This window comes from Vicugna pacos, chromosome 34 (assembly GCF_048564905.1).
Source record: "Vicugna pacos chromosome 34, VicPac4, whole genome shotgun sequence".
In the NCBI taxonomy this organism is placed as follows: domain Eukaryota; kingdom Metazoa; phylum Chordata; class Mammalia; order Artiodactyla; family Camelidae; genus Vicugna; species Vicugna pacos.
In genome coordinates, this window is record NC_133020.1 from 17389683 (window position 1) to 17417449 (window position 27767).

At 55.5% G+C, this 27767-nt stretch overlaps 1 protein-coding gene across 2 annotated transcripts; it reads right to left on the reverse strand.

Moving 5' to 3' along the window:
* Window positions 1-824: 824 nt before the first annotated feature.
* Window positions 825-27728, reverse strand: CLSTN3 (calsyntenin 3). Of its 2 annotated transcripts, none has more exons than XM_072954214.1 (19): window positions 27606-27728; window positions 25733-26370; window positions 23331-23453; window positions 22653-22848; window positions 21263-21471; window positions 20846-20995; window positions 20403-20588; window positions 19673-19954; window positions 18767-18879; window positions 16496-16658; window positions 15717-15773; window positions 14857-15014; window positions 14556-14704; window positions 9810-10036; window positions 9364-9534; window positions 8396-8541; window positions 8008-8143; window positions 1860-2062; window positions 825-1756 (listed from the first exon to the last, which is right to left on the reverse strand). In XM_072954214.1, exons 2-19 carry the CDS (start codon window positions 26058-26060, stop codon window positions 1616-1618), a joined length of 3138 nt encoding a protein of 1045 aa, XP_072810315.1. In that variant the 5' UTR covers window positions 26061-26370; window positions 27606-27728; the 3' UTR covers window positions 825-1615. The 2 variants fall into 2 exon arrangements, with proteins under 2 accessions (XP_072810315.1, XP_006210954.2); XM_006210892.4 differs by having other exon boundaries at window positions 25733-26156; window positions 27606-27725.
* Between the last annotated feature and the right edge of the window lie 39 nt (window positions 27729-27767).

Here is a 27767-nt window from a genome sequence, read left to right on the forward strand (position 1 = left end):
TTGGACATGAAGTTAAGGGAGAGGGAGAAATCCAAACTGCCGGGTTTCTGACTTAGGTAACTGGGAGACAGGTGAAAGGGACAGGTGACATAATGGAGCAGAATTCAGGCAAAGGTTGCATCTGAGGCATGGGATGCCCAAGGCAAGCTACTGATAGCGATCCTAAGCACAGGACAGGAAAGGTCTAGGTGGGAGACAGAAGTACGGACATCAACACACCACTGGTAGCTGAAGCCAAGGGTGAGGACAGCGCCGGCAGAAGTAAGAGCAGACACGGGGCGGCGCCAGCAGTGGGCCAGGGACCTCCACCCCCAACCCGGCTGTGTCCCTGGGAACCACATTGCTGAAACTCAGACCCCTCTATCCCACAGAAAGGAGTTAAGACCTAGATCCCTGGTCTTTCCTGGGGCCAGAACCACCCAGGAAAGATGCTCTCCACACCTCACTCTTCTGAAACAACCCTGTGTGGTTACTACCCCTGACTCCCTGGGGGACACATCTCAAAGCTCCTTCTCTCTTATTACAAAGAGCATGGTTGCCTGCCGTCTCCCCCGGGACCCCAGGGCTGGCCGCCCAAGTGCTGTGGGCGGAATGTTCCAAGAGATGGGGAGAGGCTGACCGTGTACCCCACTTCCAAGAAGCACCGGCATGGGCAGCGCTCCCCAGATTCTCTGTTCTTTTCCAGCGGGTGCTAAGGGAAGAAGGCAGTGGGAGCTGACTGCCCCCGGTGACACCCAGCCCAGCCCCTCACGTCAGCTGAGAGACCAGGGGGCCCGAGATCCCAGAGCCGCCCCGCACACAGCATCAGGCAGGCAGGAGGCAGCTCACTGAGCTTTTTTCTGGTTCTTTTATTTGAAAACCCTAGGGTGTGTCCCCTCCCTCACCACACCCAACCCCCTACCCCCACCCCAGGATGGGATGATGCCACACGCACACACGAGGCTGTGAGCTGCACACAGAACACAGGGGCTGCGCTCACGACGACATGAAAAAATATACATTATATATAATACACCCAGGGCCTCCCCCCAACTCCCATCCCCACAACCTAGCCACAGGCAGGTCCTGTAGGAAGGCCTGGGCTGTGGGAGCTCAGGCCAGAAGAAGACGGGGAAAGGGACAAGAGAGGAGGGAAGGTGGGCCAGAAGAAGGAGGGATCCCCAGAGTGAAATCAAAAGGTTAGGAGTGGGGGTCGTAAGGGAAACAGGGAAGGCCCGGCTGGGTGGGGGGAGGGCCCCATGGACAGAGATGGGGGTGCAGATACAGGGTTTCCCTCAGCCCGGCCCCGGCCCCTCCCTCTGCTACTGACACCCCCCCACCCCAATTACAAGGCCAGTGGCAGGAGAGACAGACATGGGTAAACGAAGGGGGTGGCTGCCTGGGAACAGAAAAGGCAGCCAAAGTGTCCCACACCAGGGGAGTGAGAGCCCAGAGGCACAGGGTGGGCTGCGGGCGGGGGCGGGGGCGGACGCACTGGGGTCCCTGCAGGTTCTGAGCTTAAGGGGCGAGCTCTCTCCCTCTGGGTCTCTCTCGTCTCAGAAGGGCCTTCTCTCTCCTGGGGGTGTCTGTCTCAACAGGGCAGACCTCTCCCTGGCTGGGGGTGGGGACGGGGGTCTTAGTAGCGGTGAGGGGGAGTCTCGATGATGCGTCTCTCGTCGCTGCTGGGCGAGTCGGCCGCCTCCGAGTCGCTGCTGTCCTCGTCCTCCTGCTGGCCACCCGCAGCGCCCGCCACACAGGCCTGCCGGTTCTGGTAGGACTGGGGAGGCAGGTGGGGAGAGGAGGGGGCTCAGCGGGAGTCCTCGCTGCTGGGGGCACGCTCCAGCTGAGCCCTGACTGCCGCCCCCACCCCCCAAACTCACCTCCATGGGGTTGACGATAATGGTGAGAGCTGAGTCATCCCAGAAGAGGTCGGGTTCCTTGTGGTCACTGGAGGCCCCCGGGGTCCCGCCGGCCCCTGAGACGCGGCGGTGCAGGGAATGGATACGCACGAGGCCCAGGACGACCATGAGCACCAGGAAGCCCACGCACACCACGATGATGAGAGTTGCGGCGCTGGGGACCACTGTGGGGAGAACCGGGGGCGCCTGAGGGGACTGGCTGGGGAGGACTGGGAGGGCCTGGGCAGAGGGACCCCAGGAAGAAGAAGGATCCAGGATGGCTCATAAGAGCGGACGCCCTGTAGAAGCTGGAGGGAAAGCAGAGCCCCACCCGGGGAAGGGCAGAGACAGGGAGGGAACCCCGTGGCAGGGCAGCTGCTGTTAGGGTGCAAGGGACAGAGAGACCGAGGAAGGGAGGTTTGCAAGGAGGCAGGGGCCAGCGGCGGAGAAGAGCTCCCAGCCATGTGCAGCCCTGTTCTCGGTGGACAGAGGGCAAAGCCTGGACGCTGCCGGGGTCCTGTCTGTGACTTTCCCAAGGACCACTCAGCTGAGGAGGGAGATGCCCCGAGCCTGGTGGGGAAGGAGAGAGGCAGCTGCACAGGCTTGATGGTGCAGGAGGAGAGAATGTTCTCCCGCAACGCCAGGGGAGAAGCTGGCTCTAAGCGTGGCCTGGTGGCCAGGAGGAGGTGCTGGCACCCAAGGCAGAAGACAGGTCCAAGTGGCAGAGAGCAGCCCCCTTCCCTACCCACCTGGACGTAAGTCACTCCTTCTCAGTGACACATCCCTTCTCCTTGTGGGCTCGAGCCTCCCGGACATCTGGGGCCTCTGCTCCACCTGGGGTGTACCCTGCTCCTCCTCGGCCCTGTCACGCCTCTGGGCCTGCAACCCCACTCTGAAGCCTAGGCTCCGGGGGGTGTGGACTCTGAGGGGCAGTGAGATACTGAAGGGCGCATGCACCCTCACTCGGACCTTCGAGCTGATGGCAGCAAAGCAGACGTGCATGCACAGGTGCACCCACAGGAAGAGCGTGTGGGCACACAGCTGGACCAAGGTCGCCATGCCCCACACCCTCGCCAGGCCTCGGCCAGCCCACACACCTGCCCGCACCAGCCACCTGGAAGCCTGCTCACATGGCAGGACCAAAAGGATGCGCCTGAGGGTCTCTAGCAAGGCACAGCAGAGCCACACATGCAGCGCCACCCAGCTCCCCGCCAGCTGGGTAGTCCAGGCCACCCCCTGCAGGAGGACATGAATGCCACAGACACGGGCCGCAGGGGCCACAGAGCCAACAGCTGTGAGCATGGCCTTGCCTGCCTCTTGCACACACACGTATGGCACTCGAAGAAGCAGGAGGAGGCAAAGCAGGAGAGCCCGGAGCCCCAGGGACAGCAGGTGGAGGCAAAGACTCCACACCCGCGCCCCCAGGCCCAGGGCCCTCCTAGGCAACTGGGTCACTGCACCCAACATGGGTGCACACCCAGGCCCGCCGTGTGGGCACAGCAGCTCACCCGACCACAGAGGCTCCGTGAGGCCTAGACCCCAGCCTAGACCCCATCTGAGGGACGATGAGTGTATGCGTCACACGCGAGAGCACACACACACACACACACACACACAAGTTACCCACAACCTCAAAGACTCACATGTCAAGAGAGAGCAGAGCACAGAGAAGCACACAGCACAGGAGGTCCCCGTATCCCGCCGCATACCCTCCTCCCCCGCAGCCAGCACACGCCCCGCTGCCACTCGCTCCAGGGCCAACCAGGTGTGGGAGAAGGCCCTGCCTGAGCAGGCACGCTAGCCTCATACCTCCCTGAGGCCACCCTGACAGCTGCCTGCCAAGTCGGTCCCTATCCTGACCTGACCCATAGCCTACTTGGGGCCACGGGCCACGAGAGCTGACTCTGCTGAGCAGGGCAGGTGAGCTCCGTGAGCCCCCGCTAAGGAGAGAAATGGGCCTGACTAGATCAGCACTTCTCAGTTCCCTGGGGACGGGGGACAAGTAAAGAGGGAGGCAGGGCTGCCCTTTCTGCTCATCTGTAGGAAGTAGCCCCTCCCGGGGCTCCAAGTCAGTGGGTGAGGTCTCGGGGCGTGACCCCACCAGCAGAATGCCCCTGAAGCCAAGCCCAGGCTCTAGGAAAAGTAGAGGCCCGCACCCCCAGCGGAGGCCGCAGCAGGTGACCTCATTCTAGGGGCACTATGACAAGCCAAAACTTCTGCTTTGTGCCTTAATCGGATGCCTTTGTCCCTCTGAGCCCCAGGCTTGGTGAAGGAAATGACAAGTTGATGGCCAGGAATAAGAAGTGACCACAAGAAGGACAAAATGCAGACCCTCTATCTGCAGGCAAACCAAACATGGCTCATCAGTTTAAAACGAGCAGGAGGTCAGGGAAATGGGAGGACTTAATTAGCTACAGACAAAAATCAAGAGTTTAGTGCACCAGAAATTGACACAATGTAATTGACTGTACTTCGATCAATTGATTAATCGATAAAAAGTTTTTTAAATAAAAAAGAGTTTAGGAAATTCAATCAACCCTTTTTACTGCATTAGATCCAAGCAGTTGATTCTGGCTTTGAATGACCTCCAAGGCCAACACGAAGGGGTGTTTTCATTTTAGCCAATGGCAGGTGTGAAACTCCTGCTTTCGTGTGGTTGTGCAACACTGCTGAAGCCTTATCCACAGCCCTACGTGGTGTCCCCTTCTGAAGAGCCTCGGGAGAAACCTCTTTCTGCTCTGGGTCCCAGGGCTTCCCTTGAAGCAGTGGTTGGCCCCATCATACGACCTTCCTAATGTCTCAGGTTTCCTTCTGCTTCAGCTACAAGGAAGCTCAGAGTCCAAATTCTGGCCACTCTAACAACGCACAGTATCTCAGCACCTATGTTATCAGCTGACTTGTTGCCACGCTTTGTCTTCCTCTTACATCATCATCCTTTCCTCCCTGCTTCCTAATTCACTTTCTGTTTTTACCTTATTGCACTGTAGGTCTTGCCACAAAGTCTCAGATGCTTGTAGGTGACAAAGTAGGGAACTGATTTCAAACTTTGTTGCACATTGAAATCACCAGAGGACTTTTACAACCCACTGATGCCTGGCTCCCCACCCCGAGACGTTCTGATTTAACTGGCGTAGGGTGTAGCCTAGGCACCAAGCGTTTTTACTTCTCCCCAGGCAATTCGGATGTGCATCCGAGTTTGGGATGACCGGATAAATAAAGTCTCCATCATCTCGCCCTTCTCAGCCTCATTCTCCCTAAACAGAAACCACAGCCCCCGACCCTGCCAACCACCCACCCCTAACTCTCAAACTGTCATTGTCTTGCAAGTCCATCCAAACTCCCTTCGACCCCTCGAGGTCCAAGCTTAAGCTCTGAATGCACTGCAAGACCGTCAAGCCCTGGCTGGCTGTCCCAGCTCACACTGATCTCCCTTTTCTGGTGCACTTAGGGGCTTCGGAGAAACGAACCCCTTCTCATCAGAGGGGGTTCTATCTGCTTACTCTTCTGCATGGGCAGAGTGATTTGAAACTGCAAAGCCATAGCCCTGTGACTCCACTCTTGGGTGTTGGGACGGGTATGGAGGGATCATCTTGAAGAGTCTGAAAAGGCAGGTGGAAGGGGTTTTATGCGGTGATCTCCTGGTAAGCTCGGGAGATGTCAGTCACCAGGGCCCTCAGGGGGAACTATGAACTCTCCCTTACTTGGGCCAAAATCAGGGGAAAAGCAAAAGCAGGCAGCGGCCCTCCATGGGAATCTCAGAGCAAGCTGGGTTGGCCTGGATGGCAGCTCAGGACAGTGGATGGAGAGGCCAGGAGGGCGGTGAAGCCAAGGGCAGGGCTTACAAACCCGGAGCACCCCCTAGGCAGCTCCAGGAAATGAGGGTGAGACCCTCGGCCGGCCAGGCCAGCCAGCGCAGGGCAGCTGGGAGCTCAGGAGAGGAAGCTCTGGGGCAGTTAGAATGTGGACTCCCTCCTCTGGGCCCTCACACCAGAGAAAATAAGGACTGAGAGTTCCCTCAGGCCCAGCAGCAAGGCCAACCTGGACCCACCTTGACCCTACTCTGAGTGGCAGGACCCAAAATCCAACCCAGACAAGGCTGAGTAGGATGACTCCCAAGGAAGGAACTGGAGAAGGAGCGAGGGAACCACGACGGGGGGAGAAAAGCTGGGCTATTTAACAAAAACAGGCTCCGTTTGCTCACACATCTCTAAAGATGGTGTGAAGCATCCGTGAACCTTTGCAACTTGGTAATGCCTTAGGCTCCCTCTTCACCCCTGCTGCCACCTGCTTTGCTGCAGGAATCACAGGAAAACACTTAGAAAGGCCTCTGCAGTTGTTTTGAGAGAGAGCAAGGGAGAGGGGAGCCAGTCCCTGGGAAAAGGAAATACAAGAGACAGGGCCGTGCTGGCCGCAGCCCTTGGAGAGGAAACCAAACCGAATCCTGGGGGCACCAGGGAGCTAGCCTCAGTCAAAGATGTCCTGGGGAGCCCTCAGGAGCTCCCCCAAATTAGGTGCAACTGTAAAATAATGAACTTTTTCTCTTTAAGCATCAAACACAAACAGAGAGGGCACGGAGAGTGCCGGTCAGCGCGTGGGCTCTGGAAGCCTGTGCATGGATCTGAATCCTGGCTCCACCACTTTCTAGCTGTGTGATCTTGGATAAGGTCCTTAACCTCTCTGGGCCTCCATGACCTTGCCTTTAGAGGGGGTAATTCTAGTATCTGTTTCATTTGTTGTTTGTAATGAGTCACTGGTGAGCTGGCGTGAGGCCCACGCACGTGGCTCCTGGCACACCGATGTAATCACTACTCTTATTGTTACATGGTTGATGTGAGCGCTGTTGTTTCAGGGCAGAGTTCAGTGACTATGAACTTCCAAGAAAATACTTTTAGAACTCCTTAGGGAATTGCCTTCAGAGCCCACAATACACCTTTAGACTTTTTTTTTGCGACAAATCTCTGTCCTTTGACATTGGGTTTTATGTTTAAAAACAAAATGCTGTCAAGAGACAACTCTGACAAAAGTGGCTGCTGAAGTTGGGTAATCCTGAACTGGGCCAAAAGCAAGGTGTGTCTCGAAGGTCACAAAAATAAATGCATCTCATAAATTGACTTCGAAAGCAATTCCAAAAAGAGATTCCAAAAATCCTTTTCAGCAACCTCAGAATCATTTCACCAGTGTTAACAATGTGAGAGAAGACTCATTTCATGATATTCGGTGTAAATACCAGGTGACAAAACAGTTTGATCCCAACTTTGTTAAAAGAAAAAAAAAAACTAAGACAGGCATAGACAAAACCCGGTACATAATAAATATATCATATGAATGGCAGCCAGTCGTAGTGGAATTATGGCTGACTGTTCTTCCTTATACTGATGGCTTCTAGTCTTTCTATAATTAAGCAGCTCTGAAATTGTGAATTAAAAATTGTATCACCAGTAAACCACCACGGCCAGGGAACGAGACTGCTCTGAAGGGCCGCACTCCATCTGGATGTAGCACTTTGCATCTTTGCATCTTTTGTTTTAGAAATAGTCTTATGGGGGGAGGGTATAGCCCAGCGGTAAAGCACATGCTTAGCACACATGAGGTCCTGGGTTCAGTCCCCAGAACCTCCCTTAGTAAATAAATAACCTAATTAGCCCCCCCAAAAAAATTAAATAAAAGAAAGTCCTATGAGTTTATAGATAGCACATAATTACATATATAGTAACAACTTCCTCCTTGAGGACAGGCAGTGTCTCTATCCTGCAATTCTTTTGTATTCCTAATAGTACTTTAGGACAGTGTTAGCACACAGTAGGTGCTTAATACATACTTGATAGCTTTACCATCGAGGATCCTAGGTCCTGGGCTAAGTTGATATTGTTGGGGAAGGGTGGCTAAACCCACACTGACTATGGTCCAGGGCACGAATGCCCCTGTGATCACACAAGGCTCACATTCTCCATCAGGAAAAGTCACTGATTCAGGGGATACAGGGATTGGATCACAGCCCTCAACGGAGTCAGGCTCCACAAAGAACAGAACCCACCGCTCCACCCCCTCCTCCCTCCCAGTGGTGGTGGGGAGGATCCCAGCCCACTTCCTCCACCCGCCCGCCCTGCTGGCCCCTCACAGCCTTACGTACTGGAGTTTCGGTGGGAGCTGGCCAGGCTATGTCCAGCCATCTCAGGCGGGGGCTGGTGACCGCGGTGCAGGAACTGCTGGGAGCTGAGCATGTGGCTGGGGTGGGCGACCTGGTTCATGCTGTGCAGGACGCTGACCTGGGGAGAGGGCAGGCTCAGTGGGCGCCTCTCCCCAGTCCTACTCCACCCTTCTAGGGCCCATCTCTTCACCCCTGCCCCACAGCCTCCCCTCTTTCTCCACCCACCGCCTGAGCCGGGAGCCCCCTCCCCCCCACCTCCCCCCCCCACCAGGCACTATGACTTCCATCCCCACCCACAGAGGGTTCAGTCCACTCAGCCCTGCTCCTCGCCACAGGGGTAGCTCTGGGAGGAAGGAGACCCTCTGGGTACCTCCACGATGAATTCATTGCTGGAGTAACGCCCATTCATTTCTGAGCAGGAGAGCCGGAATTTCCTGGCATAGAGGGCAGCTCCGTGTCGCAGCCGATAATGAGCCTGCCTCAGGATCTCTTCATACACAGTGATGCTCTCCACTCCTAGGGAGCAGGAGGCAGCTCAGAGCAGAAGCCAGCGAAGGGGCCCAGGGCAGGACCCTGTCTCCCAGCCTCCCACCAGCTGACACCACACAACAGGGGTGTGACCTGAGTTCTCAGAAGGAGAGGTGCTCCCCTCTATTGCCCCCCCACACTCCCACAGCTCTGCCTGACTGAGATAAAGCAACCCAGGCTCTGATTCCAGCTCTGCCCCCACCCCACCTCAGAGCTCTGCCTTCTTGGGAGGGATGGAGAGGAGACAGGGACAACCTGCAAGACAGAGGTAGGGACAGCAGGGCAGAAACAGAGAGGGGAAAACACAGAAGTCCTCGATGAGGGTCTGTCTGGAAGGAAATGGAAACAGGAGGGCACTGGTCATTCCACCTTCTCCTATTCTCCCCAGTGGAGGGTCCTTCGGAGAAGAGCAGGCTTCCTTGGGAAGCTACCAGGTCATTACAACCATTCACTAAGAGATGAGCACTTGACTTAAAGCTAGGTTGTGTCCATGAGATGAGCGAGACGGAAGACAGAGAAGGTCATGAGTCCCATATGGCTAGAGGACTGGAAAGCTAGTCAGAGACTGAGCAAAGCAAGAGTGGAGCCTGGAGGGGAGATGAGCCAGTCTGGAGAGAGAAGCTGGGGAAAGAACCACTGGGAACCTAAACCCCAGCCACCGCCTCTAAGGGCCATCTGGAAGCCAGAGGCTCTTCCAGGCTGGGAGGGCGCAAGGTGGCGCTTGGACGCATCCCTTCGGGCTTCCCAGGTCCTTGACCACAGGGAGGGGCTCAGACAAGGAAAGAGGACAGGCTCTCGGGGCCCACTGACCGGCAATGGTGAGGTAGGCGGACGTGTTGGTGAGCTCCAGGCCTCGCTGCTGCAAGGACGCCATGTCCAAGAGTAGGCTCTCCCGCTCGGGGTCCAGGTCATCGCCCACCAGAGAAATCTCACAGCCGTCCAGGTTGTGCACGATCTCATCTGACATACGTGTGTCCGTCACTGGTGGGAGGGAGTTGGGATCTAGGTCAGAGCTCAAGGGCCACTCTCTCCCCTTCCAGGGTCATCCCCTGAGAGCTGTCAGCATCATTTCCAAGAACATCATGAGCCAACCCCTTCCTTCCACCCACGGCCTCCCACTAGCTCTCCTTCCTAGGCGTCAGTGGTTCTAGTCAAGTGAATGCAGGATGACAGCCAGTCTCAGATTTTCTCCTTCATTCTGATTCCAGACGCGGACCTCTCCTCTGAGTGGCATCACTCCCTGGGGTCATCCTTACCTGTGCCCTGCCAACTCTCATCCTTTTTGGCCTCCACCTGGTGAGAGATGGAGCAAGTGATTTGAAGATCAGGGAACAAAGGGACGCCTTCAGGTCCCTCAAAGTCCACCGCTGGGCGGGCAAAATGAGCAGTGCCACTCAGCAGGATCTGGGGGGCGTCGGGCTGAAGCACCACCACGTAGCCCTCCACTTCAGGGATGGAGACACAGGATTCTTCACTGAAGCACCTAGGAGAAGCAAGGAGAGAGGCAGCCTGTGACTCCATCACCCTGCCCTTAACCTAGATTCTGTCCACCACTCTGGACCTCCACCTCTACAGAGAGCACCCCACATCAGTGAGAGAAGGGAGGAAAGGGGGATAGTGTCTCTGCAAGACCACACCCCCCAAGAGCAAAGCTGGAGGGGGAGACACCATTTCCCGGGAAGATGCTGCTGCAGGGAAGACTCGGGGACAGAAGGTCAGGCAGCCCTGACCTACAGGGGTGATGACATCACCAATGCCCCACCCTAAGCTTACGGAATGTCTATCAAACTGTTATTTTACAAACTGAACTTACAGAAATGTACAGACATACACAGTTCTTCACACAAGAGGTTTAAAAAAAAAAAGCATGTTCAGTACAGCATCTGGTAGATACACGCCAAAAAAGTATTCAACCAGAGTGGGGCTCAGGGGGAGCTTATCAAAGGGTGTCCTCTTCCTTGATGTGTCTTCCATTTGCTCCCTTCAATATCAGGGAAACGCACTTCAGTAGGTGACCTGATCTGACCCCCTTGGACCTACATCCACTGTCCCATGAAGCCTCACTGACCTTGGTGTCAGACACACCCTCCCCAGAGAACGCAGCCAGCCCGGCGTGACCATCAGCACAGCCGCCGAGGAACACGCTCCCGGAGTTGCCTCCAGCCGAACATTCTCACAGCCCGTGCTGGTTCATGCAGCATTTTGCCCATATTATTTTATTGAACTTTCTTTCACTGCTGTTGGGATATGGATAAGAAACCAAAGCTCTTGGGTCAAGCATCTTGGTCACACAAGAAACATGCGTCCTGGTCTGGGTTGAAACCCATTCTTCCCATTCCAACCCACGATCTTCCCACTAAAGCACAGCCACCACGTGGGGCCTGGGTTTGCACGAGTCAAATCTGTTTATGAAGAAGTGCCGCCTCGAACAAGCAGTCCTCACAGGGGAGGCGGTGATCCGGGAGCGGGGTCTGTGGTCCACACGTCTGTGTTAACCGAAATGACTGTGCTGAAAGTACTCTTACCCGCGTTACCAAGAAGGCCCAGATCCGAAAGGCGAAGGAGTAAACTCAGCAGGTACCAAGAGCTCAGAGCTCCTGAGGGCACCACACCCACGGTCATTCAGAAAAGCCCAGCTCAAAGCCTCTTGGGATGTAATCCCAGCACAGGCTCCAACAGACCTCCCCCCTGTGGCAGGCAATCCAAGGGAGACCCAGAGGGGGCCGGGGGCTGGCCCAGCCCCGAAGGCACTAATGACCTGGTCAAGAGAGCAGAGCTGGAACACAAATGTTAAAACAAGGGCCAATATGGTCAGCATCACAGGAGTGGAACAAACAAGCCCATGAGAGTCCAGAGAAGGAGAGGTTATTTCCGGCTAGGATGGGAGTGGGGCTTTTGGCAAGAGAGGTTAGGAACGATCAAGAAAAGTAGCAAGTGAGCTGGTGATTGAAGGAGGGTAGAAGGCTGAGCCCAGAGTGGAGGGTGAGGAGTCTGCTAAGGCGAGAGGAGGAAAGGCCGGGCCAGAGGATGGAGGGCTTTGAGTGCAACTGCTGTGCGGTGGGCAAGAAGGAACCGCTGATGTCTTCTTCAGCAGGGAAGTGTGAGGATGAAAATTCTGGTTTAGGATCACTAACCTAGCCTCAGGGTGGAGGCCAAGCTGAAGTTAGAACACTAGAGATAGTCGGCTAGTTAGAAGGCTACTAGCAACAGGCCAGGGGACAGGCAGTAAGGGCCTGCTGGAGTCATAACAGCAGAAATAGCAAAAGAGGGGACAGATTCCAGATACAGGCACAGAGCGGGATCTAGGTGACCTGGCCAGTGGTGGGGCGTGGAGGGTGAAGACAGGGAGGAATCCGGGGGGAGGGTATAGCCCAGCGGTAGAGCATGAGCTTAGCATGCATGAGGTCCTGGGTTCAATCCCCAGTACCTCCATTTAAAAAAATTTTTTAATATTAAAAAAAAAAAAGACAGGGCGGAATCAAAGATGACTCAGAGGCTGTAAGTCTGGGTGATTGCAAGGACAAAGTCACCATTATGGAAGCAGAGAATTCAGGGAGAGGACAAGTTCGGGCATCAGGGCTCATTATTTCAGCTTTAGCTCGTTTATCTGAGGTGCTGGCAGAACTCCTAGATAGAGGTTATAGCAGGCAGGTAGAAATTCAGCAGGTAGAGCTGGGGAAAGAGAACAAAGCTAGAGAAAAAGACGTGGCAGCCACCTGTCCAGGGGCCGATGGCATGAGTACATGGGCTTTCTAAGAACCTAAGAGTTCAAAAAAGAGGTTTAAAAAACAAAACAACACTTAGGGGAAACCTGCATTGACTAAATAATTGTATAAATCCGGCTTTAAATGGACAGAAGTCCAAAAACTGAACATTGGAACACTGAACGCGGGAAGAACAGTGGAAGCTGGGGGAAGCCACACGGACCAGGGCGAGGAAATGCTTCAGAGGCAGGAGGGTCTAGCTCAGCAGTAGAGCGCCTGCTTAGCCTGCATGAGGTCCTGGGTTCGATCCCCAGCACCTCCGTCAGAAAAATAATAAGAAGTAAATAAGCCTAGCTACCTTCCCCCTCCCCCACCAAAACAAAAACAAAATGGAGATCCGTCAGAGGAAGGGAGGTGCTGCTGGTATCTGTCTCTCCCTGTTTCTCTCTCACACACACACACACACACACATCCTGCTATATGTTCTCCTGCGACCTCAAGGAAGTGTTAGCGTAACGCGAACCACATGGCAGCCCTGAAATGGAGGAAGGAGACCTCCCTCTCTCTTAATCTCATAAAGGAAAATGGCCCCTTCCCTCTACTGAAGGACCCACGTCAGGCTGCTAGCCCTTGGATAAGCCTCCTCCCTGGGCAGGAAAGAGGTAGGAGGACTTCAGATGAGCCAGGCAACAAAGAGGGTGTCACCTCCCCCCATGTGGGGTGCCGCTTGCAGCGCCCCACTCTGAGCCAGAAGGCAGAGCCCTCCTTCTGAGATGGCTCCTGAGGGTTGAGGCAATTCCTTGGTTCCTGAGCCAAATGAAAGCCCTTTAAAAGCTAGAGTTCTTTTTTTTTTTTAATTCTTTTTTGGGGGGAAGTAATTAGGTTTATTTGTTTATTTTTTTTTTTAATGGAGGTACTGGGGATTGAACCCAGGACCTTGTGCATGCTAAGCATGCGCTACACCCTCCCCCCACCCAAAATAGCCAGAGTTCTGACTAGAACATGGTGGGGCACATCCTCAGCGCTGATCTCCACCCCTATGACCTCATCTGCCCATGGCCTTCAGCTTCACACTGCAACCACGCCACGGACCAGCAGCCCAGTTCCCAAAGGCCCTGCCCCTGCCCTCCTCAGCTCCAATCGCCAGGCCTGATGATCCAGCCCAGTCACTGCCCAGGGCTCAGAGCCCTCTATGCTCCAAACCCACCCCTGCCAGGACAGGGGCAAGTCGGAGAGCCTCTCTTCAGACAGCTTTTGGAGAAACTGAGGCAGATGAGGGGAGAAGGGAACCTGGACTCAGGAAACCTGACCCCTACACTGTGTGATCCACCTACTAGATGCCAGCTTCTCCTAAAAACTGCCCCATAAACATGATAAGAGGTCAAAAACGCCTTCACATAATAGGAGCCGAAGTTTGCAGAAGGGACACTCCACCGGGCGTTTGATCTGGATGACATCATTTATTCTCACAACAATTCCATGGGTTAGATTCTATTGTTACCCCTGCTTTACGGCATTTGCTCAGTGCTAAAAAGCTAGTAACTATGATGCTTTCACTACCTCTCAATCAATTTGTATTTTTAAACACCTAATATACTTAAACCTTGAAGTAATACACGATTTTTCTTTTGAAGAATTCAAAATTGTTCGCTTAGAATTCAAAGTTAGCATATGTTTTCAATGAATGGCCAGACAGTAAATATTTTTGATTTAGGGGGCCATACAGCGTCTGTCCCAGCTACTCAGCCCTGCCATCATTGGGCGAAAGCAGCTCATTTCCATAAACAATATGCAAATGAGCAGGCAGGCTGTGTTCTAATAAAACTTTACTTACAAAAACAGGCAGCAGGCCAGATGTGACACAGAGGGCCTCAGGCTGCCAACCCACAGACTCAGGTCATCCTGTTGGACCTTGCGAGAACTTGATGACTCAAGCAACTACAGCTATTTGCCCAAGGTCATCCAGGCAATTAGTACTGAGTCAGAATTAGTGTCAGGTCTCCTGGCTCCCAATCCAGTACCCTCTTCTGTCCCACTTTACATATCAGCATAGAGGCTGGGAGATTAAAACTCCCAAACACTGGACGTGTGCTTTAGCGGAAAGAGTAATGAGTTGGTTGTGGGAAAATCAGGGTCTAGTCCAGGCTCTTCCATCAGTAAGGCTGTGTCAGTTGGGCAGGTCAGTTTTCCACCCTTAAAATGAGGGAGGTGTGCCTAGCCGTAGGTGGTATCCAAGGCCGAGGAGTTCTGACACTATCTGGCTCTGTTCTGTGATTCGCCCGCCCACCCAACACTCACTTGACGGCAGTGGTGAGGCGCAGGGGCCTGACGCCCGGCGTGGCAAAGCGCAGAGTGTTCATGTAAGCCACATGCTGCAGGGCATGGTTGAAGGTCTCCACATCATCCCCCTCCAGGGTGAGCAGGGACTGCGAGGGGTTCACGTGGACCTGGGCCCCAGACACAGACAAGGCTGAGAGCTGGACCGGGAGGCAAGACCGGGAGGCGGAGGGGAAGGGAGCAGAGGTGGGGCTGGGGGGGAGGGGAAGGGCTGGGGCCGGGGGCATGCCCGGAGGGAGGGGGCTAGAGGAAGGGGCAATACCTTCATGCCTTTGCCCAGGCTCTCGAAATCCCTATAGTCCAGCCCCTCCCGACATGCATAGAGGCACTCGATGACCTCACGGCTCTCCAGGCGGCCTGAGCGCACGCTGAAACCAGCCAGGTAGCCGTGGAAGTAGTGGTGGATCGGCAAGGGGTCTCCTAGGGCAGGAACACAGGGGCGGACGGGTGGTGAGAGGAGGCGACAAGGGAGGAGAGATGGCACAAGGAAAGGGGGCTGAGAGAGAGAGAGAGAGAGCTGAAGGCCTAAGGGAGCGGAAAGGTGGAAATGCAAAGAAGGAAAGATGGAGAGGGAAGCGAAGCCAAGGGGAGAGGGAGCAAGCAGAGCGAGAGAACAGAAGGCAGAATAAAACCGGCCGAGGGGAGGGGAGGTGAAAAACAGAAATAACGGAACGATAAGGCTTCGGCAGAGGGAAAAAGGGAAGAAGGACAGCAGAACCAAAGGAGGTAGAGGTGACCCAAGGTGGGAAAGGAGGAGACCAGGGAGGGGTCTACACGGTGCATGCAGGGAGCCCTGGGAAGAATGCGTGTGAGCTTCACGGATGCCCAGATCTCCCTGCCGCGGGCCTGCCGCCGCCTCCTGCGCTCTGCGACCCGGAAAGCCGGCCCGACAGCCCCTTTACTTCACTCTTAGGTAGGAAAGGACCCCGGGCGCCCCGCCAGCTCCATCCGGCCGCGCGTTTCCCAGGGAGAGCCTGCCTGGCGGTGCTTCTGGGAGGCTCTGCCCCCTGGTGGGCGGGCCAGGCGCTAACAGCCAGGCCCGACCCGACGGCGCGGACGGGGAGCGAGGAGCAGAAAGCCGACATGTGACCTCTCCCGCCTCCACGTCTGACACTCGGGTACCTGGTGTGGCGTCCGTAGTGTTGTCTCCTCCCTTTTCCTTCTCTTTGTTCTTCTCCTCTGGGAGAAAAAAGTGCCAGTGAGCTCAGGCATGAGGGGACAGATGGACAGAGAGGAAGGGGAGGTCTCCCTGGCTCTGCCCCTGCCCACGTAGGACTTGGACCTCTTCGCTGAGTTGTCAGGTCTCAGCCTCTCTGGCCTCTGTTACAGGCAAACCCTGGATAGGCTTCTGACAAAATACAAGGGCTCTGGTAAGACCCCACACACACACACACCAGACACACCACACGTACACATACACCACATACATACACACCGCACCCCACGCACACACCATATACATACACACACTACATACACATACACACCACATACACACATACACCACACACACACACACACACACTACATACACATACATGCAAGTTCCCAGAGGGAAAAAAAATGAAAAAAATAGCTTAAAAGTGGGAAGAATGAGGACTCTCGTAAGGGTTGTTGCCCTCCGGTAGGGGAATGGGCTGTGGAAGTTATTACCACTGGGAAGCAACAAAGAGGGAAATGGCTGAGGTTACAGAAAGAGAGATTCTGGTGATGGCTGAGCAGGAAATTCCTCCACGTCAGAGGCGATGAGCAGTCGAATAGGTGGGAGACACAAGGGGCTGGGGTCTCCCTGCCCAGCTGCAGAGAGCTGCACACAGGAGGTCGAGCTGCCCTTGCTCCTCCATCAACCACTGGAGGTGCCAACCATCAGTGTCCCCACGGAGAAGCTGGAGGGCACTTACCAGTCCAGCAGGCCCCAATCATGAGCGCAGGCTCCCTTCGGGGCGGGTGGATGAGACCATTGTCGTGGATGAGGGCAGGGTCAAAGGAGATGCCATCAGCATAGAGTGTGACTGTGGGGAACTCGAGGTTCAAGGCGTAGTGATGCCATTCATCGTCACAGACCTGGGGGTAGGGAAGGGCAGGAACCCCTCAGTCACTCCATCCCCAAGGAACTAACCCAAGGCTCTACCGCACTTCCTGGGAGGCTGTGAGTCCCTCGTGCTTCCATCTTCAGGTAAGTCTTTAAAACTATAAACATCCCTAAGGAGAGTGTCACACTGTCCATCAACAGGTGCTATCCAACCTGGGTGCAAACAGAACTAAGAGCTGTGGGTTTCTGTGAGGTTTTCTCCATCTCCGTTGCCACGCATCATTCAAGTCCTCCATCTTTCCTGCATGTACGTGTTGCAACAGTCTGGTCCGAGCACTTCCACTCTGAGGTCTCGCCTCCTCCCATGTTTGCCAAAGGGATCTTCTTAAAATGTAAATCTGATCAGGTCATGTACCTTCTGTAAGCACTTCAAAGGGCTTCCCATCTCTCAGAGGACAAAATTCAAACAACCCCCGGCTGACAAAGTCCATCGTACACCTGATCACTGCCCATCTCTCCAACCTCAAATCCGGTCTTCGCCTTTGTTCATTGTGCCCGAACTCCCTGGCCCTCTTTCCAAGCCTGGTACATGCTAAGCCCTTTCCTGCCTCAGGGCCTCTGCACCTGCTCTTCCCTCTGCCTGGAACTCTCTCTCCTCACGGCTGTTTCTCATCGCTTAGGATAAGCTCATATTTTACAGCCATCACGCCCTCCCCAAACATCCAGTCTAAGGCAAGTTCCCCTCTCCCTGCCTCCTCTAGTCTGCCCCTCAGTCCTTTACTTGTTCTTTCAAAGCATTTATCACAATTTATCATTTTTTAATGGAGGTACTGCAGACTGAAGGCAGGACCTCGTGCCTGCTAAGCACACGCTCTACTGCTGAGCTATACCCTCCCCCAACTTACCATTTTTATATGTCTACTTACTTTTTAAAAATCTATCTCCCCAACTATAATGTAAGCTCAATGGAGGTAGAGATTTTGTTCTGTCTCAGACACCACTGTATCCCCAGAACCTAGCAGAATGGCAGGGCATTGGTACTGAACAAATATTGGTTGAACAAGTAAGGGTAAATGAAAGAAAAATCAAAATGGTAACGTCACCAATGTTAGCAACGCGGGGGAAAGATCAAGAAGAAGCAGATGGCAGAATATCTCTTTAAAAGAGGACCACAAGGTCAGGGAGGGGGACAAATTGGGTGTTTGAGGTTAACAAATACACACTACCATACATACAGTAGATCAACAACAAGGAACCACTGTAGAGCACAGGGAACTATATTCAATTTCTTGTAACGAGCTATGATGGAAAAGAACCTGAAGATACATGTGTATGTATGTAATACATATCTATAACTGAATTGCTTTGCTGTACACCTGAAACTAACATTGCACATCAACTACACTTCAATAAAACAAAACTAAATTAAAAATCAGAGTGCCACAGAAAGCAGAAGCTTCTGTAGACAGCCCTCAGTTACCCAGTTTGTGGATTTTCATTTCTCTCTCTCTCTTCCACTTCCTGCCCCTTGTCAGCCATCGGCTTACTCAGCCACTCCGCCGGGGCTGGAGGCGGGGGCGGGGGGTGCAAGCAAAACAGAAGGAGATGGAAACTCAAACTAGTCCCCGAGGTCCTTGTGGTCAGCTTGGAGAATGAATAAAGAAGAGGCTGCAGCTGTTGGCTCAAGAGATTTTTCTTTTCTCTCTCTCTTTCTTTCCTGTTTTTATTTAGCCCTCATAATCATGGCTACCTGTAAGAACTGACATACATAGATGGCTTTTCAGTCTATAAAGGTCTATTACATCGTTTAATCCTACAACCACCCTGGGACATAGAATTCTTATTATCCACATTTCACAGGTTAAACAAAAAAAAAACACATTAACTGAGATTTCCCAGCTAGTAAGTTCCCCTGGCAGGACTCAGACCCAGTCTATGCACCTCAGATTACTTATTTCCTCGATTTCAATGTGCTGACGGCTTGAGAGTGAGGGATATGAATGGCCAGGAACTGAAAGCAGAGATTGAAAGAGGGAACACAGGGCAACCCAGAAAACGCCCACCTCGGCCCTAGGACCTGCTCCCCCAAGGTAAGTTACATCCATCCGCCCCGCTTCCCAGGAGCCTGGCCCCGCCTCACCTGTTCCAGCTTCCAGAGAAACTTGACCGGGCGGGCGCTCTCGAGCAGAGGCCAGTAGAGGAAGGCAATTCTGCAGCCGTGGACGGTCAGTGAGTAGTGAGAGAAGCCGTCCTCTGAGGGGAGAGGGTGGGGACGGGGGTCAAACACAGGGCCTGAGGCAAGAGCAGGTTCAAAGCACCAGGAGGGAAGGGATGCTGGCTTCTCCATATCCTCTCGGGTGCTACCTCTCCCTCGTTCTCTAGCATCACTCCCGCTCCCTCCCTGTGCCCCCCACCTCTCACACACACACACAGTCCAGTCTAGGGCTTCTTGGCCACTCTAATTGGCTGAGGGGGGACACTGGCCAGCCTGCTGCCACCCGGATCTTCACTGGTCCTTTGTTTAATACAAACAATACAAACTTGGCTAACAATCTTTTTCAGGTCAAGAGAAATGGGCCCCGAGAGGTGGCAGAAATGAAAGAGCAGGTCAGGGCTGAGCCCCCCCCCCCACCCAGAGGGATGTGCCACTGCAGTAGAGGGAGGAGGGGCCTTACAGGAGGAGGAGGGGATGGGGGTGGGGGTGGAAGAGTAAGGAGGGGGCACACTGTTACTCAGGCTCTTCCGCTGCAATGGGAGGGTCATGACGGGAGCAGATTTGGGGGGCAGCCTTACTACATGGTGGGATGCAGGGCAATCGGGCAGCTGCAAAGGAGGACAGGAGTGAGCAGTTCCAGGGCCCTCTGAGAGCCATGGGAACGCAACTTGCGTATTGGAGTAAATCGCGAGAATCTGAAACCTGGCACCACTATCTTACAGATGAACAGAGAGGAGGTGGCCCATCCTCGGTCACAGACCAGACAGGGACCGAGGCAGGACGAGAAGCCGGTCTCCCCACTCTCAGACCGGTGCCCTGAGGAAGGCTCACCATTCTGGACGGTGTTACACACAATGGTTTCCTCTTCCTTCTTGCCCTTGTTGGGAGTTACGCCATGCTTCATCCAGAAGGACAGGGTAAAATGGTCACTGAGGCTGTCCTGGGGCCCAGAGCCCAGCCCAGCTGTGCCACCGAGTGGCACCTGCACAGCCTGGGTGCCGTTGAACCAGTAGATGAGGCTGCTGTCCTGGCTGTAGTGCACTGACAGCCCCGCCGTCCAGTTGGCATTGGGGCCGGGCATGGGCAGCAGATCCACCTCCCCAGGGGCAGCACCTGCGGGAGCCCCGGAAGGCACAGGGGTCAGAGCCGAGACACAGATGATGGGGAACAGGATGCAGGCAGGGAAAGAATGACTGATGAGAAAAGATTTCCTCCAGCTCGTTTCATCACCTCTTCTGGCCTTTCAGAGACAGGGAAGGAGGGAGCCTCTCCTCTAGGAGTAGCTCCCTGGTAACCTCACCTCCTCCAGCTCCTCATCTCTCCCTGCCACTGCTCCACAATGTATCTGGCGACCTTCCTATGCCACCGTCATACACCTCTGCCAGCCACATATTTACATGCCCTTTGGACCTCAAGACATAACCACGTGCCACACCCCTGCGGGCGTATACATGCATCTATAGATGGGCAAAGGAAGACGTAAGACAGATTCTCAAGAAAGAGGCAGACGAGGGTCAGGCAGAGTCTGAATGGGAAGGGACAGACCGGGAGGCACACCCACCGCAGAGTTTCCGCAGTGCCCGCTCTGAGTAGTTGTCGCGGTCACAGCCCTTGGCCACATGGCTGGTCTGCAGCTCTATGGTGGCCTGAATGTTCCAGAGAGGTTCATCACAGGTCTCCAGGCGGATTCCAGGGAACAAAGCCAAGCTTCCGGTGCCTGGTGCATATTCAATCCTTTTGTTCCAGCCTGCAGGGGTGCGACGGAGAGGGTGGTGGAGAGGCAGATGGGTGAGGCAGCCCCTCCTATCCCTTCTGCTCTGGCCACGCCCACTGACGGTCTCTGGCTCCTACGAAAATGGCCAGCCATGGTGGATAGCTTGTGGCCTGCCCCAAATATCCCTCCGCCGACTCCTAGCCTGGCCCCCTTGATTGTCAGAAGGGTCGAAAAGGGAGACCAGGGTGAATGGTGGGTCATGAGACGGGTCCCAGAGCTGAGCTGCTCACCTTGCCAGCTGGGTTTACAGGTGGGCTTCACCTGGATCTCCACCTCGGCATCATCTGCCGCCCGCTTCTTCCCACAGTCATAAGCCGTCACCGTGAACTTGTAGAGCCTCTCGCCGCTGTACTGCAGCTTCTCCGTGTTCTCAATGTTCCCTGGGGTGGGGGACAGAGAGGGCCAGGAGCGCTAGAGGCAGTCCAGGGAGGCCAGGGAAGGACTCGTGAGCTAGCTGGGCAGCAGGTGAATTAGGCAGTGAGAAGCTAGAAAGAAGGAAACTGGGGGGATAGGCTCCATATCTGGGAAGGAGGGAGAAGAAGGAGGGAGTGGAAGTGGGATGTGAGGGCAGGTGAAGTGGAGAGCGCAGCCCCGGGGCATCCTGAGGGATGGTGGTGCATGGGGCTGAGCAGCTGGGCTGGGCTCACCGTCGTTGTCGATGAGGAAGGGGGTATTGGGCGTGAGGATTTCGTAGTAGCAAATCTGGCTGTACTGAGGGGAGCAGTCACCGTCGACGGCCTCCACCCGTAGGATGCGGTCGTAGAGTTTCCCCTCGGTCACGGCCGCGCGGTACAGTCGCTCCACAAACACTGGGGCAAACTCGTTCACATCGTTGACCCGCACATGCACGGTGGCCCTGCAGGCACCAGAGCAGAAGGAGGACGAGGGAGGGTCAGCAACAAGTAGGAATCCAGACAGGGAGACAGAGCAGGCGGGAGCCAGTGGGTCCTGAGCCTGGGGCCGTGGGAACACTCATTTAACCGCCCCCCGCACCCCAGGGCACCAGGCACTGCCAGGGAGAGGTAAAGAACGACCCCAGGGGACACTGATCTGGATGACTTCTGTACAGAATGCTGTAGGCTGGGATGGCAAGACAGGGGCAAGACAGCGGAGTGTGCGTCCAGCAGGTTGTTCCTTCACAGTGATCAGATCCAACGGGATAATCAAGGAAGTGCAGAGTAAAAGCCAAATTAAAACCAACTACATTAAGGGAAGAAGCATTTGTATAAGACACAAATCGTCTGACGTGTGCGATGAACAAGACAGCTGTGGCCCCTCCTCGCTCAGGGCCCCACAGGGGGAGCAGAGCTGGAGCTAAGCCCTTCGTGCTGAGCCCCGTCCCCAGCCCAGATCCGGGTGCCCAGGGCCCAGAGGGAAGGGCCCTAGCTCCCAATGGGAAACCAAGTCACAAGGAGCGATTTATCTCTAGCACCTCTAGTGGCCAGGGATCCTGACCGCAGATCTTTTCCCCATTCTGAAATAGCTAGCTGGGAACAGATGTAGGGGTCCCAGGCCCAGCCCACCCTCCCCTAGACCAGTGCGTGTGCGTGTGTGTGCTGTGTGTGAGTGAGGTGCACAGTGCCAGCAGATGACAGGGCAGGTGAAAGGAATCTGGGTGTGTACTGATGAGCTCAGCCTCTCCCTCATTCTCCTCAGCATCCTAACCCCCGGGTACAGAGCCCCTTTCCGTATGGCAGGCACTGCAGTGCCTGCTTTTTACATAAACCGTCTCCTTTAATCTTCACAGCAACCTACAGAATTCTTTATTATCCCCATTTTACAAACAAGGAAAAGCAGACCCAGAAAGGCTGAGAAGTAGCCCAAAGTCATAGGCAGCAAAGCCAACGTTAGATCCAACTGAGTTCTACCATATGCTTCTGTCACTCTGGCTGAAGGCTCCTGGGGGACAAGGCTGTGTCTCTAAACCCCATGGGCAGAGGGGGGCGGGGCAGACAGCCAGTGACTGTGCACAGAGGATGGGGAGGGCCTGCGCGAGAGCAGGCCTGCAGTGGAGGACGGGGACCACGGCTTCCTCACTTGTGGGACTTCTTGGTGTTGGCCCCATCGGGACCCTCGCCACAGTCGTAGGCCTGGATGGTGAACGTGTGCTCCTTCTGGGCCTCGCAGTCCACTGGCTCCTTGGCCCGGATCAGCCCTTCTCCTGTCGCCTTGTCCAGGATCACAGCCTCAAAGGGCACCCCCGACCCATGGAGCCGGAAGCCACAGATCTCACCTGGCCGAGCGGGAAGGAAGGCTGAGGTCCCTGCATCACCTCCAGAATCTCCTTCCCAGACTCGACCCCTGCCCCCGAACACCACCACCACCACCAGACCATCTGGGACCCCCAGTTCACCTCTCCTCCCAAACCCCTGGCCCTTCTCTCACACGCGGAAGGCGTTCATTTTCAAACATACAGCTCAGACCCCAGTTTCCCTGAGGTGCCACCTCTCAGAGCCACCAGGTCTGAGATCTGGCAAAATTTTGATGCGTTAACCCCTGCCTGCCCACATCCTTCTCTCTGGCTCCCTTTCCTTAACTACCATTCTTCACCATTGCCCATTCCCTCACGGAGCCCACTTCTTCCACTTTCCCAAATCCTCCTCCCCATGTCCTCATGGCTCTCCTTCCCAGGACCTCCCCTCTCCTCGCTTGCCCCTGGCCTCCCACCCACTTCTCTCCATCCCACCGGCCTTGCCCTGCCCCCACCCCAGTTACCTGCATAGCGCAGTGGGGCATCCTTGTCCAAGGCAAAGAGGGGTGGGTTCAGCAGGACCGTGTTGTCGTTCTCCATGACGATGCCCTGGTATTCTGCCTCGATCCATGGCTTGTGCTTGTTGGCTGACCCCCCAGGGAGAAGAGGGAGCACCTGTGAGCTGGCCCTCCACCACCACAAACCCCAGACAACCACACTCCAGTGTCACCACCCTTCCCATCCCCTGCAGAAGCATTGCAGGAGGACGGGCTGAGGACAAGAAATCAGCTCTGAAAGGAGTCAGAAGGTCTGTGGGAGGTCACAGTCTTCTCCTAGGGCAGGATAGAGTTTCCATGGCAACAGCCTGCCCTGGGGGTGGGTGGAGGGAGACTGCCATCTCCCCTGGGAAACATGGTCAGAAGAGACTTTTCTTTAGGGACTTCAAGTGGACACTGGGCATTTAGGGAGCAGTGGTGGGCCACCAGAAAGCCCTGGGGAAAGGAAAGGATAGATAAAGGGCAGAGTTGAGATTAGGAAAAGAAGAAGCCTAGAAGTTTCCTTAGACCCTCCTGAGTGTTCATCCTCTCCACCATCACCACCTCACTTCAGTCCTGATCCTGTCCTCTCCCAGCCAAGCCCCATCCTAAGGCCATTCTCCCAGAGTAGAGGGAAGAAGAGAAAAGAGAGACAGGGAAAAATATATAGGACAGAGGGAGGGGGACAGAGATGGGACAGAGGGATCAATGCCAAATGACTGGACCCAGCACAGCTGACATCCTCAGGGATTATCGAACTGGCCTAGAAACACGACAGATCCCCTCCCTGCTTCTCACCCTCACACCCAAGGGAACACACTTGTAACCAGCACATTTCTATGTCCCCCACAGGGCCATCAAACCTCATGCTCCCTGAACCCCACTTTTTATACAGACTGATGGCTGAGTCCTCATTCTTGCCTCCCCTCTTCCCTTCAGCCACCCTCCAATCCAGGAGAGATGTGGGACTCAGCCTCCGGATCTCTCGTCTCCTACCAGACTCAACTCAATCATGTCTCCCCCTGAGGACCAATCTCTCACTAGCTTGATGTGGGGCTACAGGGAAGGTGCAGAGGCCTCCCGCCCCTTCTACATCATCCCAGCCCCAACCTCCTCTACCCGCTCCATCGAATCAGGCCAACCTCCAAGCTCCCAAAGTACATTCATGACAGCCCATTAGGGACATGGGTGGAGGAAGACATACCATCAGAGGGAAACTGAGTCACCCAAAGGAAACTAACCCCCAGACGTCATGATGAGCAAGAAACCCTGGTTTCCAGTCTTTCTTCCAACTAGCCCTCCAAAAGCCTTCTGGTACCTGAATGCCCGCCCCTTCCTTGCTGAGGACCCCCGCAACTCCCTTCTCTAGCGGCAAAGGAGACAGCCACAAGATGGTGCTCAGAAGGCAGCACAGGAAGGCTGAGAGTGGCTGAGGTCAGAGAGGATGGGGGGCTGTGCACAGCTCACCCCCCACCCTGCCCCCTCCCCGTCTCCCTGCTCCCTCCTCTCGGCCACCAACTCTTCCCTAGTGTCCATCTCCTTTCAATCACTCGTGGGCTCCATCTCTTCCCCTTGGACTTCCCCTCCCCACCTGTTCTTCCTGACTTCCCCTTCATTCCCCTCTCCTTTTTTGCCTCCACCTTGATCTGCATCCATCCCCTCTTACCCCCTCCCACACCTCGACTCCCTTCTCCTTCTTGCCTTTCCTCTCACCCCTCATTTAGCACCTCCACACACCCATTTCTGCCCTCTGCTGCCCCTCTCCACCTATCTGAGCCCTCTTCCCCGCCCTGCTCTGGGTCCTGCTGATGGCCTCACCCAGCTGAATTTATCCGCTGTCTGCCAGAGAGGGCAGCTCTGGTAACCCACAGCCCAGCTGTGTGCAGGCACCAGGGTAGAGATGCAGAGGAACACGCCAAAACATACGTGCTCCGAATTGCTGAGCTGCAGGGAACAGTTTCTCCCCAGGCTGGGATGGAGATGGACCAGATGGATCTGCCACACACCCTTAGGGCTGGCATGGCCCAGTGAAAACGGAGAGCCCCCCAGAGATGTGTCTCGCCCCTCAGGGGCAAGTCCCTCTGACACCTGAGGTATCTCCAGCAGGGAGAAATTGGAGGAGGAGGGGAGAGAGACCCCAGGATGAGATTAGGGACCAAACCGGAGCAAGAGAAGCACATGGGTAGTGATGGACCAGAGAGGAGGATGTGGCAAAGGGGATGCGAGGGAGAAGAGAAGGCGGCAGGTCTGAGAAAACGATGGGAAGGCGGATGGTCTGAAAAACCACCTGTCATGTGCCAGAGAGCCTCAGTGGCTCCTGCCCACCCTGACCCGCACATCACCCGGCCAGATACCTTGCTTTCAGCGCCCCCAACCCCCACCTCACTCACCTTTGTTACAGGAGCTCGAGGGGAGCAGGGAAGTCAGCAAGAGGGGCAACAGCAGGCGGGTCATGGTCCGGCGGGGCGGGGCAGGGCCCGATCGCTCTCCCCCGGGAGCCTCGAGCCGGCTTCGTCCACCTTGGGGGGTGATGCAGGGGCGCTCCGCGGAGGGGAGGGGAGAGCGCGGGCGCAGGGCGGAGACCGCAAGGAGTCTGCCGCGCACGCTAGTCCATAGAGCAGACCCGGGCAGACCCCAGCCTGGGTGGCCGAGGTGGGGGCCTTGCAGTGGCTTCTTCTCCTTCGCCCGGGAGCCCGGCGTCCTCACTCCCTCTCTCATTCCCACCCCATCCCCGCTGCTGCAGGATGACGTCAGCACAGCCAGGAGAGGATTGATGGGGCCGCTGGCCAATCGGGTGACGGGGGGGGCCAGGTGCTGCAGGGGGGGTGGGAACCAATGGGACTAGGGAGCAGGGGCGGGAGGAGGTGTTAGGGCTTCCCCCCCCCGACTGCAGTTTGGGGGAGCAAGGGAACTGCGGGCGTTGGGGAGGAAGCTGGAAAACCGTAGAGGGGGCGGGAAATCAGAGGGAAACGGGGAGACTCGAGAAGCTAGAACCCCGGGGGTGGGGAGAGGAGACGTCAGTGGAGACCTGAGGGAGGCGAGGAGGGACAGTATCCACGTCACCCCATCATCACCACCACCGCCACCAACTCTGCATTAACCTTTTTTCACAGCCCAGCCCATCAGCAAGTCCCTGCTGTGTGCCTCCAGGGAAGCTAGAAGTAAAACCCGCAGCCCGATCCCCGGAGAGATGCTGCATTTCAGCTCCCAGCCCCAGGTCTCTGAGGAAGCCATGGGGTGGTCAGCAAGGCCGCAGGAAGGGGACTGGAGAGGGAGGGAGATATTTGTGGCATACAGCCCATGCACACAAACACCTGTCGGGACAGTTCACCACCAGGGGGGATTTTTCCCACTGCCTACCCTCCCTGCCTTCCTCTCCCCAAATTTCCCACCTTAAATTATGGTGGGAGGAGGGTGTAGCTCAGTGGTAGAGTGCTTGGTTAGCATGCACCAGGTCCTGGGTTCAATCCCCAGTGCCTCCAATTCAAAAAAATTAAAAATAAATAAACCTAATCCCCCCCCAAAAAAGAAAAAAAAAATCATGGTGAACCAACCTGGTCAATTCTGAAGCCGGGAAGTTGGTAGGTTTGAGAGACAGAGAAAAGTGTGTGGGGGCGGAGATGGGGGAGCACGAGGATTTAGGCTCACACCCCCTCCATGGGGAAACATCTGGGCACACCCGCCATCCAAGGGCTGGGGTTGGGGGGTGAGGGATGGTGTCATCAGTGACTCCAGAGGGAGGGGGAAGCACCTGAGTCCCGAGCCAGAGAGTGTAAAATTCTCCAGAAGAGCCAACCAAACTCCTCCCTCGCCTTCTGCTCCAGACCTTGAACTCAGCACCTCATCAGGCTGCTGACAGTCCCCTTCGCAGTTTCCCTGCTTCCTTCCTAACCGCTCTGTAGGACAAAGAGTCTGGAGCGCCGGCCAGTGTTGGGCCCCAGCTCAGAGGAGCTGTCGCAGGGAGCTGTGGGGGCCAGCACCATGGAATTTCCCTCACTGGGACTCCGGGCCAGCTGGCTGTCCCCTTCTTTCCCCACCTCTTCCACCTCGTATCTTTTAGGATCCCTGACTTAGCCCTAGGAGCTCAGGATACTGTTAGAACTCATCCCTGGGCGAGCCTGGGAGAGCTCCACCACCACCCGCCCCTCGCAGCAAGACCCACTCTCCTGCTGTGCCTGCCCATCGGGTTCTGGGACGGTTCCCAAGTCTGCCAGAAGTGGGCTAGAAGCCAAAACTGACCTCCGGGAGAGGCTCAAGTCTTACCTGACTGACAGCCCCAGATCCTGCTCCAGGTTCCTTCCTCAGGAAAAGCCGAGGTCAGGCACAAACTTGCCAAGTCCCTGCCCATCTCTCGGGCTCCAGACACCAGCCTCACACTCATCGTGGAGGGAGGGAGGGAGTCTGGTGGGAGCTCTTATTGCAACA